The sequence below is a fragment of the Anopheles aquasalis genome, chromosome X (genome assembly GCF_943734665.1).
Source record: "Anopheles aquasalis chromosome X, idAnoAquaMG_Q_19, whole genome shotgun sequence".
NCBI lineage: Eukaryota > Metazoa > Arthropoda > Insecta > Diptera > Culicidae > Anopheles > Anopheles aquasalis.
The window spans coordinates 1,921,242-1,940,786 of NC_064876.1; the positions used below are offsets into that span (position 1 = coordinate 1,921,242).

The following is a 19,545-nucleotide window of genomic DNA, read 5'->3' on the forward strand; positions in this document are numbered from 1 at the left end:
ATAACGCTGCTTCGTATGCGGTTTTCTACCCCTTCTCTCGCGGATCTTTTTGATTATTTTTTTTCATGTTTCAAGCCGGAATATTGAGACCGCCGTTAACCGGACAGCACACTGGCACTTGGCTATTTTCTAAATATGTAATCTCCACACCAGGGCAACTTTGTTGCAACCTTTGATTCCCTCCCCGATCCCAGAGAAGAAAAGCACACAAAGAGGTACAAACGAAGGAGGGCACAATGATCGTCGAGGCGCTTCAATGTCATCGAGAGCACAATCAATCTGCTTTGTTCAAGGGCGGTTTGGTTTTGTTTCGAACGATTTTCTTTATTACACGCTATACTTGCATTACTTCTTCTGTTTAAGTTTAATCTTGATTTGCCTTAACACCACACACTCATTGTTTTGTTGTTCCGTCGCTTCCGTCTCTTTGTTTTTTTTCTCTTCTGTTTGTCCTGTTTGCTGCCCTTCGTCCCGGAATCAGCGCGTGGTCACATTGTTGCACATTTTTGTTCGTATTTTAATTTGTCAGACAAAGATGCTAGAGCGTGCCGGAGTGCTCACGTCTAGGTAAAGTACATGTGGGAGGAGAGGGAGAGCAGTGGTGGAAGGATAACGTGAATTAACGAGTCTCGTAATGCGCTGAACTGCGGCCTAACGTTATGTACAAATTGGTTATTAAGAGTAGTGTCTCAGCACAGCAGAAAATCAAAATGGTTTTCTTCTCATGTTTTTACTTTCCATATCCGTCTCTCTCTCTCTCTCTCTCTCTCTCTCTCTCTCTCTCTCTCTCTCTCTTCTCCCTGTCTATATATCCTGATTCCTTTCGTATTGTTGTTTGTGTTTTTTTTATTTATTAATTAGATACCATTTTCATAAAATACATTCGAAGGAAAACACTGTGTAGTGCTTTTAATCGCAACCACAATCCTAACCGGAAGCCTGCGGACACTCGGGGCACCTGGGTCCTGTCCTTTCGTCATTCGTTTAAGCAGCAATCGTTTGTCCACGTCCGTATTGTGTTTTATACAACAAATGGAAACAAAAAAAAAAATAACACCCTCAACAAATACAACGCGCACGCGCAACACAATCCGCACAATTGCACAGACTGTGCGCAACCCTCGAAGGGGGAACAGGGTGTTCTTTGAAGTGTTTAACGAGAATGCGCCTCCCTGTTTGTGCATTCTTTCGGCGGACCGAAGAAGAAGAAAGAAAAAACCGATGCAGCAAGGGATGATGTAGTAGGAGTATTATGTACGGGTTCGTTGTACAAAACTATTAAATTAGTCATAAGTCTTAAATATGGAGAGCGAGAAGAAGAAGAAGAAGAAGAAGAAGAAAAAACAAGCAGTACGGAGGAAAGGAAGAGAACAGAACTGAAAGGCAGTAGAGAGTTAGGGCGCGCGCTGGGTAGTGCACAGAAAAAACGAAATGGTAGAAGAAAGTTGTGGAAAAAAAAAATCAACACCACCGTTTAGTGGCAGTGGAGCAGTGGAACGAAGGAAACAAAATTAAAACAAAAACAAAAAAGGATACAAATACTAAAGAGAACGGAGGAAGAACAAAGTAGCCACGTAACGGGCAGAAAAGAAAAGGAAAGGAAAGGAAAAGGAAAGGAAAGCAAGCGCCGCCTAGTAGTCAATGTTGTGGCCACGCAGGAACGCATCGATTTGACCACCACCACCGTGCGGTGGTCCCTGCGGCTGAATAAAGTAGTACTGCTGCTGCTGCTGCTGCTGCTGCTGCTGCTGCGGTTGCGGCTGCGGCTGCGGTTGCGGCTGGAAGCGATGGAGCGGTACCGGCGGTCCGTTCACCTTCTTCGCCGCCTCGAGCCGATCCGCCCGCAGCTGACTCTGCTGTAGCTCGAGCTGCTGGGCAAACAGCTGCTGGCTGTTGATGAACTGCAGCTCGTTCTGCTGCTTCTGGTAGAGCTGCTGCGGGATCTGGACCTGTTGCTGTTGGGGCCGCGGTTGGCTAGCGGTTGGGCCGGCCGTACGGTACAGTGGCGACTGTTGCTGCAGCTGCTCGAGCGACACAAGATGGCCGGCGGCGGGATGGGGCGGTCCAGCGGCAACGTACGGTTGGATGCGGTGATTCAGCTGGAAATCACCCTCACTCTGGGGCAACTGTTGGTACAGCGCGGTATCGTACTGCCCGGAGGCCGGATCGAAGATGAGCTGCGACTGGTAGATGGGGTTCCCGTTGGCAACCCCGACGACCGTCGCCGGGCCCGGTGCCTTACCGAACGGGGCGGGTGATGGTTTGCTGGTGCTGCTCGGTGACCCTGGCCCTGCGACCGGTACCTTGTTGTCCTGCTGGAAGCGCTTGAACTCGGCCTCGAAGTCGATGTTCGAGGGGCCGCGCGTGCTCACCGTCGAGCCGACAAACTCACCGATCGCCGGCCCACCGGCCGGCCGGTAGGTGGTGGGTGCGAGTGTCGGTTGCGTTGGCTGCGGGGACACCCGGTAGACCGGTTTCGGTGTAATGTTGACCGGTACGACGGTCTGGGGTGGCGGGGACGGACTGTGGTAGGTGGGCGACACGCTGCTCGGTGTGGTCGGGACAAGCTGGACCGGCCGTGGCCGTTGCGTCACCGTGGCCAGAGTTGGCTGTGGCTGCTGCTGGACCCCACCGAAGGGGCGAGCGGCTGGGCGGCCCCCGTTACCCCGCTGGCCAATCTGTACCTCCTGCTCCTCAGCCCGGTTCCGGTCCGAGTAGTCGCTCTGGAAGACGGTGGTCGTGGGACGGGGCGCCGGGACCGTTGGTGCCGTGACCGGTCGGACCGTGGGACGGGCGGCCACCGGCGGCGGCGGCGGCGGCGGTACTGGGCGACGCTGCGGATAGTTCTGCGGCACATTCTCACCCGACTCACCGTCCCCGTCCCGCTCGGCCCCACCCGCTTCCTCCTCCTCGCTACCGTCCGGGTTGTTCGGGTCGCACGGATTGCCCGACACGTACGTAAACTCCCGCTTGTTACCGTCCGGATCGATGTAACCGTACTTGCCCCGCACCACACAGTCGGTACCGCGCGTCTCCTCCTTGAACGAACCGTCGGCCGCCTCGTACCCGAACGTGAACGAACCATCATCGTTCACCTTGCTGTAGTTGCGGATCGTCTGGACCGGCGGTGCCCGCGACTCGTTACTTTGGGCCGCCTTCGAGCGGGCAGCCGGTGCCGTCGGTGCCGAGGTACTTTTGGCCGCTGGCCGCTGGTACTGCTGTTCGGCACGTGCCCGCCCACCTCCCTGCACACTGCCGTACTGGTTGTACTCGTCATCGTCACCGGCCGCAACCAGCACCAGACGCTGTCCACCAACACCACCACCACCAGCGTTGCTGTCACCGATACGGTCCTGCGCCCGGTAGTACTGCGGGATGGCACCCTGCGCCTGCGGTCGGCTATCGTCTGCTGCTTCCTCCGCGCTGTCACTGTACTCGGCGCTCGATGGAGCGACCAGGACACGCGGCCGTACACGGAGGCGTCGCGTCTGGGCGTCGGCACCGTATCCTGCCAGCAGCACACCACAGACCACCGCCACCATTAACCACTAGACAGAGAGAGAGAGAGAGACAGGAAGAGGAGATTAATGACAATTGTAAATGATATGATGATGATAAATGATAGCCAAATACTGGGTGCGCCATCGGGCGGTACCTTATTTTAAACGTTGAATAACTCTGCCATTTTTCAGGTTTTATTTAGGTGATTCTATGCCATTTATTAATGCCATACTCAAAATATGGTATTCGATCAAATAGATCGCCTTCATTCGCGCATACAAAAAAAAGCGGCACTTTTTTTCGGGCATTCAGGGAGTTATTGTGGCAATTTCAGCTCCAATATTTGCTCGAAGTTGTTTCACAGGCTTCGGTTTGTTGGCATAAACCTTATCTTTCAAATAGAACCACAGAAAAAAAGGCCAGCGTCGTCATAATGCGGCAAAGGCACCATCGCAGTTTCCACTATGGACCGATTATTTTCAATGCAAAAGTGTGACAATTTCAGTCCACACTTTTAACGTAAAGTGATCCATTACTAAAATGGCCTAGACTGAAGTTTCAGAAACTGTCGCGTTTGTCAAAATCGGTTGAAAAATGACAGAGTTATTCAACGTTTAAAATAGGGTACCGCCTGATAGGCGCACCCGGTATCTTTTTCCTGGTACCCCTTTCCTGGTATCGTTCGTTTTTTGCCTTTGTCTCCAAAAATCGGCGGCCGAATCGCATCAAACTTTTTATTGAAGGTTAGCGGTGGGTATGCTCTTACTGAAACACAGTGCAAAGTGTGGTTTAAACATTTTAAAAGTAGTGATATTGATGTGAGAACCACCAACCAGCGAAACTGTTTGAAGACATCAAATTGCAGGCCTTATTGGCCAGAAAGGGTTACTTGCGATCGTTACAAGCAACAATTAATCAATTTCTAACGAGTCTTTTGAATAAAAAGATTGAATAAAGATATGTAGTTGAATTGTGTAGCTAACGAATGGCCGTTACTTTGGAGAATAAACGTTTATCCGTCTTCCCACAAAAAACGTTTTTATTTTTCTCTTTCGAATTAAAACAACGGCTTCATACGCATACACCTGGCAAGTGTCCACACAACAGTCTCTGCTGTCTGGCATTGTAGCGAGTTGTTGCAACAACGTCACCGAAGCCAGTGCACCACCAGGCAGGCAGTAGTAAGCCATAGCCTAGCAGCACGTAAAGCGCGTAAAGTGCAAAGGGCTTTGCTCACGCCACGCTCGAGCACCTGGAGCCCCCCCCACCGGGGGTGGCATTCACCATTAATGGAATCAATTTAACAATAGCACTAGCATGCAGAGTGGTCTGGAATCCGGGTGAGCACGGGTTATGGACACCTGTTTTGGAAATTCGAGACGAGCACGGCAAGACGACACCGTGTTCACAGTTGCCGTAGCGCACTCGAGCTCGACCGGTGAAGGCCAGCGAGAGAAGGGTGGTCTAGTTTTGTTTTGAATTTGGCACCAAAGGAGGCAAAGTTTGTAATTTCTATTAACGTGGGGGGCTAAGGTAATTAGCCTATTTTTTAACCCTTTTTATATTTGACATTTTTCCATGAATACTTTCAAGAATTTTATGTGCAATTTTTGGGTCAATCGAAGCGAAACTGACCATGATACTGATTTTTGAAAAGTTGCGCACCTCATGCATTTGCAGGCGCGCATTCCTAAATTGGATGCCATGGATGAAGTATTGCACAAATCTTCCCCAAAATTGTACCAAATATTCTTCAAAAGTTGTAGATTGTTATGGCATTTACCGAAATTTATATAGGTCGATACTTTTTCAGAGACAAATCATCAAACATGAGCCGTTTTTTGGTACAAATCTAGAGACTTCAAGCGACGAACCCGGTTTGACAAATCTGACACCGTTTTCGTAGTCGTTGCCCAGTAGCATAAAAACTACTGTACCGATCGATTTGAAATTTCGAACACATAATCTTTAAACTATTTGCAAGGTAGTCTCGTCGAGATTTTGTGAAAATTGTTGATACTTTTTTTTAAACAAATCGCCAAAAGTCGTGTTTTAAGGCAAAATGACAAAAAGCATCACTATTTAAACTTCAAAAATCTGCCACAAATCGACAAATAAGAATTTAAACAAAAACTCGACGGCGCTACCTAGATAAACTTATAACCTTTCAAACGAGTATCGATTTGTGCTTTTCTGATCACCCATCACGCAGCTATGATGGGCACCGGAAGAAAGTACCTTTTCGAAGACCGTGGCTCCCAAAATATAAAGCCATGGATATAGTTTTAAAACATATTTGCTCAAAATGCAACCGAACATTCGTGAAAAGTTGTAGCTAAATATAACATTTAGAAAACAAATAAACCGTTGTTGTTGAAAGGTTGAAAGGTTTCTTCACCAAAAAGAATATCAAAAATTAACCGTTTTTGTAATGTTGACAAGCTGTTTTTGTTTGTTTTTCACAAAAGAGAGAAAGGGTCATATTTGAACCCCGAATCGTATCCGGCTTGACAGCAGGGAAAAAGCAGCATTCCTAAATAAACTTCAAAAGATATTTAATCGCCTCGAATAGCAAGTACATGGACCACCGGCAAGTTCCTCTCTGCCGTAGCGGTACTTCCTCTCCCTGTTCCCCAACACACAACCCCGAACGGAAGTGACATCAGCGCCCCCCCCCCCCAAGGCCTGCACTGGGCCGGCCCTGGACTGGTGACTGGTCAGCTCGCAGGATGCGGTCGCCTACAGTGGTCAGATGCCCCGGAGCGCCATTCTTCTTCCCACTGTCACTTGAAAGAGAAGGCACCGTTTCGGCCGGCACTTGGGGCTACCATTACCTTGACATTTTGATCTGATTTCGTTTCGATCGGATGCTGGCGCTGCGGCCGGCCACACCAGGAGCGGGAAGGCGGGGGCAAGGTTGACCTCCTGACGCCTTTCCCACAGCCCTTCACCACCCAAGCGCAGGTCAGGGGCCGCAGCCGCAGCCGCAGCCGAACCTGTCTGATGAGTCGTCTCGGAACGGATCTGGGAGCTGGCGTGAGAACGCCGTCACGTCCGTCTGCACTATCCCATGGCGGCGGCACCATTGTGTTCCTTCTGGCGTCCACCGTCTTCTCACGGTCACGGTCCCAAAATGCCCCCCCCCCCCTGCGTTTATTACTCTCCACCCCCGGTGCTCAATGGAAATGTTTGTCAATCCGTTTGCGGTCCCGCGGACCCGGCGATTAGCCAACAATGCTGCAATGGTTGTCCGCGGCCCAAAATGGCGTTGCACCCAAGTTTGGACCACCAGCGCACTGCTGCTACTGACCATGATGGTGGGCATGGAACGATTATCCAAAACCCCGAGAAAGAGAGTGCTGGTGGCTGGAGGTGCGCGCGCGCGCGCGAAAAATCTCACTCCGGCACCGGTCACACAAAATTGCATCTCCCCTTCGCGCAGTCCCTCGCCGTCATCTCCCACCAAGTAGGGACCGCCGACCCAAGGCCAACCTCGCCGGGGCGCCTGCAGATGCGTGTGTGCTTTAGCAATGCAACGGGCGGTGGCAGTGGTGGTGCGAAATCACTGTCCGACTGTCATTATATTGTCGGCATTTTTCGGTGTCGGCGGCCATGGTGTAGCAGTGCGTGACAGTTTGCGTGAGAATACGCGCAGGGTGAAGAAATTGGCGGGGAAGCGAAGGGAAGGAGAATGAAAGAGAAACAAAAGGGTGGGTGGGAAGGGAGCACGCGAGAGAGAAAAAAGGATGGTCACAGCACGAGACGTAACACCGCTTGGCGCTCATCTACCCACACTTCAAATGATGATGACGTTGCATTTGCGATGAAAAAATAGCGAAGAAAAGAGAAGTGACAACAAACTGCACACTTTTTAATGGTTAACGGCGTACTATATACGGGTACGGCGTTCTATACGGGTACGGCGTTGAGTGTTTTAAGTATCGCCAAAAATCGTGTTTTGGAGCAAAGTGAAGAAAAAGCATCACTTGGTCAACTTCAAAAACCTGCCCAAAATCGAAAAATGAGAAATTCAACAAAAACTCGACGGCGCTACCTGGATAAACTTATAATCTTTCTAACGAGTACCGATTTGTGCTTTTCTGATGATCCATCACGCAGCTACGATGGGCACCGGAAGAAAGTATCTTGTCGTAGACACGAGTGCTTCAATTTGTTGCCATGGATGGATTTTTATACAAATCTTCCCCAAAATTGAACCCAATATTCTTCTACAGTTGTACTTTAATATGTCATTCATTTGGAAAAATAACATTGAATGGTTTCTTCTAAAAAAAATCGTCAAAAAATGATCCTTGTTTAGGTAAGCAAATAACCGAAAGTGTATGGACGTTTGCGGTGCGCGCGAGTGTGTGGCAAACGCGTGCGAATGAAAGCGAATGTGAATGCGTAGAAACCGCCAGCCAGCTCGACGCTACCGATGGTCGAGTGGGTGGGTGGGTGGGTCGGTGGTTTTGCCCGCGGTCATTCCCGTAATGCCGTAACCATCGTCCCAGCAACTTCCTCCCTTTATATCTGGATCTTTCGAGTTTGGACCGCGAGCGATCGTTCGATCGATCGTTCGATCGATCCGGCCGGTCCACACAGTACCAGTTTAGTCACCCCGGGGGGGAGGAGGAGGAGGGGGGGTGTCCAGTCACAGCAGTCAGGCACACACAAAAGTGCAGAGAGAAAAACATGAAAATCATGGTCGGTATACGATTTTAAGCACACACATATAAACACACTCCAGACGATAGAAAAACAGAGAGAAAGAGAGAGAGAGAGAGAGAGAAAGAGAGAGAGAGATGGGGTTATTTGGGGAGGAATATGAGGGATGACCCAAAAAAAAAAAATAAGGCATGAGGAGAGGAACGCACTGCACCAGCCAGGAAGGTTACATAATACATATCTTTTCCCATTCTCTCGCTCTCTCTCCCTCTCTTCATCTTTTTCTTCACTACTGATCCGTTGCTCATCGTCAGCTCGTGAACCGAGACAAAGGAGCATAGGTGGCCAGCTGGATGGCAAGTGCGGTGGTAGCACCGTGCCCGCAACAACAACAACAACCGCGGGGCATCATCATCATCATCATCATCAGGCAATGTACGGAGATCGACCCGATTGGTTGGCCGGTGGGAACCTTAACATGGGAGGGAGAGACAGAGAGACCCCAGCGACTGATCAATCGATCGATCGCCCCCCCCCCCCCCACCCAAAGACCGAAGGGCTCATCACTTCCGGTTGCCGTGCGGCCGAAACTCCGGGAACGCGCATCCTCCGGAAATTCGTCGTTCGTCCGGAAAAAAAGAAAGAAGAAAAACGGTGGCGGTGGCAAACGCACCTTGACCCAGTTCCCCGGGGTCCATCGGCCATTCCCAGACCTCCCCCCCCCCCCCCCCCACCACTCCCCCAACTTCACGGGACCGTGCGAACCGCGTACCGCGTGGTACAACGCTGGGAAGTTTTGTTTTTTTTTTTCTTTTTGGTGTGTTTTTTGTATTTTGGAGAAATCGGCGAAGCAAAAGCGACCGAGAGCGATGTGAGTCGTGGGAGTTGGCGTTGGACGACGACGTGGCGTAAAGGGCGACATGCCACGATCGTCCACACCGTGTGGAAAACACGTGGAATGTAAACACAACAACCACTAACAACAGTAGCAGAGCGATGTGCATTGCAATGCCATTTGCCAGGGCACACGAAGAGTCGCTAGAGTGTTTGGGGAGGAGAAGATGAGCATCGCATAAGCGCACACCAAGAACAACAGCAGCAGCAGCAGCAGCAGCAACAACAACAAAACGGCACGATCGTGCACCACCGAACGCGCGCAACATACAGTGAGACACTCACTCATTGCTAGTCAGAAAATGGAACCTGGAATCTTTCATTCGTTGCGAATTTTTGTATTGTTCGATTTAATTAATTTCCCCAAATCTTTACCGGTTGCCTTTTGTTTTTAAAAGGTATCTGAAGAAATGTTTTTTTCCCCTCATGCGTAGAATTCTCTTTGTTTTTAAATTAGGAAACAATGGAGGTTCGACTACGATGAGATTATAAAACCTCATGCCTGCAATGCGCTTACGCGCTGGTGCTGAATTCTGTTGGAAAAAAATACACAACATCCGTCACAGTTTCATCGTTTCGTTCAGAAGCATTGGCTTCCGAGAAAACCATTTCTCGTCCGACAGAAAAACTGATGTTCTGTTGAAAATGCCAACTTATAAACTTGTTCTCTCACTAGTTTGCTATCGCATTGTTTTTCGCAAACAGAAACACAACCACCAGACTTTATGGCGTCACAAATAATGTTATAGTTTCGTAACTCATGCACGTCGCTTTAATGTTTAGATGTTTAAATCTAAATAAAGAAAAACTTGACTAAAACGGCCACCAGCGTCAGCGTGGCATCACTTCCATGTTGCCACCCCCTGTACACACGCGGGTTATGAGTGTGTTGGTTGGTTGGCCAGCATAAGCAGTTCCCGCGGCCCTGCACAGGCCGTGCGCCGTCTCAGACCGCAGACTCGCTGCGGCTTTTTGGTATCGGGTGATGACGTTGTGCGTCGAGCGCGATCGCGATCGCGTGGTGAAGGGAAGCAGCTCGACCGACCCTACCAGCCAGCCACGACCATGACGACATGAGACCGTTTGGACCTTTTTCGGGTGACACGCGCGCCCTCGCTCGCTCGCTCGATTATGTTGCGTTAATTGCTTCCACATTGCTGCCACCCACGGGGGTGGCAGCGGTAGAGGGGAAGCGAAACATGACGTGCAAGTTCCCCGATGGTGGTGGTGGTGGTGGTGACATGCCCACTTGCAACACTGTCTTGTCTGTCTCTCTCTCGAGAGAAAGAGACCAAATTGCTTTTAAAAGGGGGCTTCGGTGTTTAATTTTGTTTGGTGACACATATTTTTAACATTGTTCCCTTAATGCTGATCTTTACAAGGATATTGTGTAAAATTTTGGCATCAATCGAAGTGAAAATGACCAAGATACTGATTTTTTAAAAGTGGCGCGCCTAATGCATTTGCAGACGCGCATTCCTAAATTGGATGCCATGGATGAAGTATTGCACAAATCTTCCCCAAAATACGTCCAAATATTCTTCAAAAGTTGTAGATTGTTATGGCATTTACAAAAATACATATGGGTTGATACTTTTTCCAAAACAAATCATCAAACATGAGCCGTTTCTCGGTACAAATCAAAAGACTTCAACGACCGGGTTCGTTGACGAATCTGTCACCGTTTTCAAAGTCGTTCTACCCATCGTAGCATAGAAACTACTCGTCCGATTGATTTGAAACTTTGAACACATAATCTTGAAACTATTTGCAAGGTAGTCTCATCGAGATTTCATGAAAATTGTTGATACTTTTTTTGTAACAAATCGCCAAAAATCGTGTTTTCAGGCAAAATGAAGAAAAAGCATCACTATTTCAACTTCAAACATCTGCCAAAAATCAACAAGATTGATGCCGGGCGGGGGGGCCCAATCCACGATGGTCAACAAAAAAAAAAAGTAAAACAAGGGGGGATTGCTGCGGGCATACCCAAAATGTTGAAGTATGCTGAAGTGGCCACTTGCAGGTGCCGTGGGTGTTATGATACCCCGAATTATGGCCCGATCGAGACCCCACTGCGTGGTTGCGTAATGCAATCGGTACTATCGGCGGTGGGGGAAGGGGGCGAATCGAAAAAGGACCCACAAAAGGACACCGAACCGGGAACACACTTACCGTTTGTTGCAAACGCATTCTGGCTGCTGCGTCGTGTTTTGTTTTTTGTTTTTTTTTTGTTTTGCTTCGTCGGATGAGTGAAGAGGTTGATTGACTCTGGCTGGCTGGCTCGCTCACCGCACCGCACCGCACCCCCGGGGGGCAGCTTTGTGTTTACCGGCCGGAATTGATCGAGGCCCCTTCCCGGGTGTGGTTCTCCCGGGAACACGCCCACAGACACGCACCGAATCACACAACCAGTCGCGCGTTGATCCGCGACGAAATCGGCGGAATCGATCCACTTGGCGGAGTGTTTTTTTTGTTTTTTGTTTTTTTGCTTTTTGGCCACCGAACGGCCAACTACACAAAACAGTCACACGCACGCACGCACGCACGCACGCACTAGCACACCCACACCGATGCGGGGGTGAGTCGGGTTCGTCGCTTGTTGTTGTCGCTCCGCGCAAGTCACCACAAGAAAAGTTCGCTGGTGGAAAAAAGGGTCAGATACAAAAAAAAAATCAAGAAAAAACCAAAAAAAAAAACAGATAGAAAGAAAGAGAGAGAGAGAGAGAGAGAGAGAGAGAGAGACAAAAAAAAGAGTTATTTTATAGTTAGTCAGCTGCGGCGACCGTCTATGTATGTGTGGTGACGGTTTGCAGTGGCAAGGGAGTGGCAAGGAGGACCTCCCTTCAGTGGTGAGGGACCCATACGACCCCCCCCCCCTCCTCCGCGCGCGCGCGCGCGACTAGTTCGCGGACGACTTTTACTTTCGCGCCCCCTTCGCTCCTACGCTGCTCCCCCGGGGGGATTCTCGGGGTTGGCCACCATTCTCTCTCACCTCCACCGTTCACCGCTTCAGTTCGCTTCCCTCCACGCAACAAAAAAAAAACACTCAAAAAAGGGTTGAAGGAGATGTTTGATATGGTCGAGTGTTTATGGGAGCCGTTTCGGGATGCTAGCGGGCGTGTAGAGATGCGATCACTTTCCCCTGCGCTGTTTGCTGTTGCTGTGAATCCACTTCATCTTTGTCTCCCCCCACCGCCCCGGTTTGGGGTCCCAAAAAGGTCTAAACACACACATGCACAGTTCTAAATGTTTTTCGATGTTGTTGTTGGTGGTGGTGGTGGTGGTGGTGATGGTCGCAGCTGCCCCCAAGTTCCCCAAGTTGCCTCCAGGAAAGTATCCAAAAGACAAAAAAAAAACGAAAACAAATCCTCTCGACCGCCACCCTCCCAACCGACACCGACCAGCACTGGTCCACCCACTGCACAGGCACACACATATACACATGCACAAACACACACACACACGAGTACGCCAGGCTCCCTGAATAAGGGATTGAATCGAGTCGAGAGCGATCCGCGAGTCGCAAAGAATGGAAAAAACGCAAAAAAAGGGGGATAAAGTCCCTGGGAAGAAGTGGTAAATCTAGGATTGCGTTCCGGCTGCGCCACCCACCGAAACTGTCTTGGTGGCCAGGGACTCGCGACTTGCTGCTGCTGCTGCTGCTGTGCACTGGGGAACGGTTCTTTGCAAAATGTATCGCCTGCGACGATCTGCACTGTGTTTTATAACATTCCCACGACCCGATCGTAGCGCGCGCCCCCCCCCACCCCTCCTCCTCCCTCTTTTCCTCCGCTCCCCCCCCCCCCCCCCCCCCCAGTCGTGTTCGCTCGCTGGGCAAGCGAGAGCGAAGCGCCCTCCCCACCACACCGCACCGAAGATCGAGCACGGAACGGCGAATGCAGCGAACACCCGCGGGGTGGGAAGCGACGATGGAAGAAGTAACTGGGGAGGGTTTTAGGAGGTGGTTGGAACGGATTCGAGGGATCGAGTTTTAGAGAAGGCGGTGTGAAGGGAGTGGGGGGGGGAGATGGGGTGGTTTAGTTGTAGAGCGAAAGCGTCAACGGCAGGCACGGATGTTGCTGCGGCCCACGGACCCGCGCTCTAATCATCGCTGGCCCGCAATAGAGACAGAAAAGGGGTAGAGAGAGAGAGAGAGAGAGAGAGAGAGAGAGAGAGAGAGAGCGCGAGAAAGGCGGTAGACGAAAGAAAGCAAAAAAAGAAGGAAAATGATTCAACCAACGGGCACACAAAAGTCACCGCGACGGGGGGGGGGGGGGGGGGGGGTAAAAGGGTTGCCGATCGCGAAGGAGCAGGAGCGTCTGATGCCTTGGTGCCGGACACTACAGGGGGAGGCAAAAGAAAAGCTGCAGAACACAATTAAAAAAAAAAGCGCCATAAATGAAATTTCGAACCTTGGTTTTTGCTTCGATGAGAAACACGTTCGTTATCCTGTGGTTTGTAAACGAAAACAAAAGCGATGGGATTTAGTTGCCAGAGAGTTCAGCTGATGATTTATACCCTCGGTTGGCCACCAGGACACATAAACCGGGTTTGATAACCGGGTTTGAGATGCGATAATACGCAATTTCTCGCATTCCTCGCATACCTTTTGATCGGTGAATCCGAGATAAATCAACAAATTCATGTGCCACAGCTATTAAAGGGTTGCTTGTAGTCCTAGAAATGCAAACAATTCATGTGAAAGCCCCGGAGATTGCAACAGGACTCTGTAAAGCAACAGCGAGACGTGAGATTGGCGAAAAAAGGAACGTTCCACACTTCATTTCGATGTCTCTTTGGCTGTCAATATCTGTGGACATAAAAAGCGCGGGACTTTTCCGTTTGTGGCATTTTAAAGAGCAAGCTTACACCTAAAAAATAACATATTTTTGAATATAAAAATATTCAATAAAAATATTAAAGATAAAAATGAAAAAGATATCGCGTTTTTAATTGTGTTCTGCAGCATTTTTTTTGCCTCGCCCTGTATATCGCTCGTCGCTTTTGAACGGGATAGAAACGGGACGACGGGAGTTTTAGTCTGGCCGGCAACACCCACATTACACACTGCTCCCCTGATCGCGAACGATCGATCGCGGGTCCGTCGTGGTCGTCGTCTGTGTTTGTGTTCCCGACACCATGACCTCTGCCGCGAGCAGCGTACAAAAAACGCAACTACGAGAGCGAGAGAGAGAGAGAGAGAGAGAGAGGGCCAGAAATAAAAGGATCGATCGATCAAGTGTGCTAGTTGGTGGTAGTAGTGGTGAAGTGAGCGCCATGGTCCAGTGCTGGCTCGCTTCCCTGTGTGTCTCCCACAGAATCCCAGCAGCGCATCCATGTTGTACCGGGAACATTATCGCCACACCAGAGGCACACTACCGACTGTGACCCGTAGCACCGCTGTTGCTGACCTCGGCAGTGACATTTCAATCCCTGCCATCAGTCGCCGACCGGCTACGGAGTGCTCGGAACGATGATCCGCGATCCACAAGAGCGTTAAGAATCGGTGCGTTTGCAGGAGTAGAACCTAAAACCTGGCTGTTTGTTTGTAGACAAACCAAAATGAGGTTTCATCGACATGACACACTGTTTTTTTTTTTGTGTGTTTATTCAATACCTGTTTACATAAATCAGTCCACAGCATAAGTGATACCACACAACAACATATATTTTCTTTTCGATGCGTAATCATGACTAGTTTTGTGGCAGAAGAAGCAGCATAATGCGGGAAGCTCCAACTTTGTCCTTTAATTTGGAAAAATAGTCGATCCAATCACATTAATTGCTTGTGAGGAGGCCTCTGGTGACAATTTGGTAGCGGAAATCATTTGCAAAGATTGATTAAATCGGTTCAAAGCGCAAGAAGCGTGAAAATCGACCCAAAATAAATTAAGGATCATGAATCTCAAGGTTCTTTTCTATAAGAATCAGACGTAATCGTTTAAAAAATACCTGCCCAGTAGATAGGAATTACTTAAGCAGCCTTTACAGACGCTTAAGAGTCACGGAAAGGTTGAAACAGCTGGAAAATGGGTGCCATATTAATTGAATGAATGGAGCGACGCCAAAACACATGCGAATTCTTGTTTGTTAGGCAAAATAGAAAGTCGTTCCGGCTTCTTGTAAAATGGTCGGAAAATGATTTTATGGGAGGTTAGCCTTACTAAATGAAGAATTCTTTCGGCGTGGTATCCCCCCAATTTGGCCAAAAGAAAGGCAAAACTGTATAGCTAGCACGGGAAAACACTTTGAATGATTTAGTTTCTGGTTTTCTACTTTAAAAAAAAAACGGTGTTTTTATTGACAAAAAAGCAGCCATTTTAAGGTTGTACACCTGGTAGCGATGGTGGATGTCGTAACAGTGCTCCGGGGCCGCTAACTTTCCGGTGGCTCGCCCCTCCCCTACTGACCCCGGGGGGGGGAGGAGGAGGAGACCGTGATTGTATCTTTTGATAGCACGCAGATTCGGGCGCAGATGCTGCTGAGCTGCAGCATTAGCTACCTGGTTGCTGGACGTATAAATAAATAAAAAGCTTAACATCCGAACGGCGACAGCCGGACAGGAGATGGCCCGCGTGTTCGACGGACAACGTGACCGCCAGCCCGGGCCCCCCGGGGGCTGGGAACGATCTTGCCATTCGCCTCCTGCTGGCGCTAGCCTGCTGCCAAGGTCAAGCTGCTCAGCACTGGCTGCTGTGATCGCTTCACTTCTTCCTCTCTCTCTCTCTCTCGCCTGCCACGCAATGCAACAGGAAGTGGAAGGAAGGGGCGGTGGGGGGGGGGGAGGAGAGGGTTTACCATTTAATTACGATGAGCCGGTCAATTTCCTTCTTCCAACCTCTTCTGCCGCTGCCGGAGAAGCAAAACAAGAACAAAATTAAAAAAAAAAAAAAACAAAACCCCCCCCCAAAAAAAAGGCCAACGTGGCGAGCTCGTGCACCCCGTCACCCCGCTGTAGTGAACGGTGATTTTCATGGTTCGATAGGAGTCACCAATTGGCGAACGACGAGTAGCGGTCGCCGATCCACGCCAGCCACGGCGACCCGGAACCGCCACGCATTCACCAAACCGACACGACTTTAGCTTTGTTTTGCTAAAGAATTTGCGCTTGCGTGCGTTAGAAATTTCCACCGAGCTGCGATCTGGCATCCTAGAATCGTATCCTCGCATTGGGGAGAGCTCCATTTACTTTTTCTTCTTTTTCTCTCTCTCTCTCTGGCGGGAGCGCGCGCGCGCCCACGCTTTCGCCCGGGCCGCAATTTCCCTTTCATTGTTTCAGGCCGCTTTTCCTTTCACGGACACCGCACACACGACAGGTGGTGGAATGGAGCGAGGGACTATAAAGATATTTTCGAGGATTTCAAACCGTTTTGGGCGGCGAGCATCGTCGTCGTCGTCGTCGTCGTCGTCGTCGTCGTCGTCACTCTCACCGTCATTAATGTGTGATCTTTTAGTCGGCGCATCAGCCTGGAACGAATGGGTTTTCAAGCGAGCATCGCCAGTCTTTCCTTCCCCCCTCTCTCCCCCTGGTTCGGAAGGAAAGTGTCGGTTAGTATATATTAAGCCAGGCGATTGGATAGCGCGTGCGCGCGCGCGTGTTTTTTTTTTGGAACATAAACCATCATTCGGTCATCCAACGAGAGTTCCCCCCCCCCCCCGTGGTTTCGTTTTCGTTTGCTCGCTGGCTCGCGACATCCGAAAGGGAAATCCGTCGACGGAGTCGGAGGAGGAGCAGCCCTGTCATCACCCAAAGGCATGTCGCAAAGGCACGGCCACCTGTTCGTCCTGGTCGCCCGCTGTGACCGATCCGTTGGCGACGTGATTGCGCACGGGGCGCGACTCGCAGGCACGCACCGCTGCCCACATTTGTTCCGGTTTCTTCTCTTTCTCCTGCGCTCGGCGCGCGCACCGCGCTAACGAGGAAGGCCTGACGGTGGTCGACATTCGTATGGCCGCACCTGGAGACTAAAGAGTATAGCCGGGAATCGATTACGAACGGGTTCAATATTTTACGGTATCAAAGGATCATTTTTGACCGGTTTTTTTGTGACGTAACCATTCAGTTTTATTCTTTCAACTGGATGGCATATTAAACTGCAACTTTTGAAGAATATTTGGTTCGATTTTGGGGAAGATTCAATAAAAACTCCGTCCATGGCATCCAATTTTTGAAGTTGATAAAGTGATGCTTTTCGCGATTTTGCTTAAAAACACGATTTTTGGCGATTTGTTACAAAAAAAGTATCAACAATTTTCATAAAATCTCAACGGGGCTACCTGGCAAATAGTTTCAAGATTATGTGTTCAAAGTTTCAAATCAATCGACTCAGTAGTTTTTATGCTACGATGGGTACCGACTTTGAAAACGGTGACAGATTCGTCAACGAACCCGGTCGTTGAAGTCTTTTGATTTGTACCGAGAAACCGGCTCATGTTTGATGATTTGTTTTGAAAAAAGTATCAACCCATATGTATTTTTGTAAATGCCATAATAAACTACAACGTTTGAAGAAAATTTGGTCGCATTTTGGAGCAAATATTTTAAAATCTTACGCCCCTGGCATGCAATTTCGAAATGCGTGTCTGTAAATGCATCAGGCGCGCCACTTTTCAAAAATCTGTATCACGGTCAGCTTTGCTTGGATTGGTGCCAAAATTTTACACAATAGTGTTGCAAGGATCAGCATTCAATGTTATGGTTTGAAAGTTTTGGTAACACCATGGCTTTTAATCATTATTTATAAAAATAGTTCGCCCAGGGTAACTGACACATAAATGAAAAACGACCAAAAATCAAGCTAGCTTTGATAAACGGCATTTTCTAATCGCTCTGTTGTTGCAATTATCGATACCTTCAAGAAATCTAGCCATAATTTCCTACGGAAAAGATCCAAAAAGGGTGGTTAAGCTTTGTTGGTTGTTTAAGTTGGTGTCGAATGTAACTTTCTCATCACGTACAGCTTTCCACTTTTATTAGTTTCAACTCAAATGCTCTCCGGGATGTCAAAGGAGACTCTGGAAGATAATTTTCCTTCATCAATTGGGGATTAAAGCCTTTTATTAAAGGACAGGGTAACACATCAATTAATTTTCGCCAACAATTAAATGAGAGAAACGAGCAAAAAAAAACTGCGAAAAAACTACCTGCGACCGTACGCATGTCTACCACTGTTGGTAACGGGTAACACGAGCGCAGGGCGTGAAGACGCACCCAACAACACCCACCACCTCACCAGTAAAGAAAGAAAAAAATATATAACAACAAACCAACAAAACCGGAGGAATGGTTCAAAAGCGACACACGATTAGCTCACAACACCACCATCCAAACCAGCATGCCCGGACCGGGACCGGAACGCGACTTGCTTTCACCACGGCCACCGTCGACGGACAACGCGGCCCGGGAACAGGGGTTGCTGGCGGACAGGATTTCGAGGACATTCGCGCCACGGAACGCCAGACCGGGAAAACGCGCCCAGGACACTCGGGGTTTTTGTTTTTACGGCAGTTGTCGGCCCGATGTCGTCAGCCCAGATGTCTGGTATCTGGTATGGAATGCGGCCGACGACGGGTAATGAGGCAAGCAAATGGTCAGCAGCAGCAGCAGCAGCAGCAGCAGCAGAACACCCGTCACGCCATCCATCGATATTATGTAAAGCAAAATGCTGCAAAACAAAAACCTGCTGCTTGTTACCGTTTACGCACTTACGCATCGCATCGTGGCCAACAAACCGCGCGGCGCCGGTTGGCGCGTTATCGTGCGCGACAGAGAGAGAGAGAAAGGGGCCGCGGGGCCCCGTTTGTTAAGGAGTTGTAGTTGCTCATTCTACTCGCATCTGTGGATCTGTGCCCCCCCCCCCCAAAACAGAGGGGTGGCGCAATCGCGGTAGCGCGGTCAAACGAGGTAACTCGGGCACGTTGTCGGATCACCGCCCGCCCGCCGGTGGCCGACTTGCTCGGGCAAGCTCGCCCGGTTTGGAGTGGCCCGATAACCACCGCATTGAGTAACAGCGTATGCGCGCACGGATTACTCACACCTGGCACACGCAATGCGGTGCGGTGAACGAATTTGACATCCCAAAAGGGGGGGGGGGGGGGGACCACGATAAGCGAATTGAGAGACGGGTATCGAAAAATCGAAATCACTTTGTCCGATTGAAGGGGTTTGGCCAGCATGGGGAAAATTAGCTACGAAATATTAGTGCCGGTCCCGGAGCGCACAAGTAACTGGATCCCAGCCGGTCGCCGATGTGATTTCGATTCTTTTTTTGTTTTTTTTTTTTTTAATTCCACGATCCACGATCCACGTAACCTGTCACCTGACGACCGAATAAAGGGCGGGGACGTATGAGGTGCCCAAGGCCACCCGTGCAGCAGATAGCACAGCCCTGCACGCTGTGGTCGAATAGCAAGCCAGCCAGCCAGCGTATCGAATAGCGTACCGATTTGTTTGGCTTCCCAGGCCCCCGGGGGCAGTCA

General features: G+C 49.7%; 1 protein-coding gene across 1 annotated transcript; it reads right to left on the reverse strand.

The window, feature by feature from the left end:
- Positions 1-747: 747 nt before the first annotated feature.
- On the reverse strand, positions 748-12,754 carry LOC126571940 (putative RNA exonuclease pqe-1). The gene is made up of 3 exons (XM_050230859.1): positions 12,679-12,754; positions 11,239-11,704; positions 748-3,548 (listed from the first exon to the last, which is right to left on the reverse strand). Exons 2-3 carry the CDS (start codon positions 11,254-11,256, stop codon positions 1,632-1,634), a joined length of 1,935 nt encoding a protein of 644 aa, XP_050086816.1. The 5' UTR covers positions 11,257-11,704; positions 12,679-12,754; the 3' UTR covers positions 748-1,631.
- Between the last annotated feature and the right edge of the window lie 6,791 nt (positions 12,755-19,545).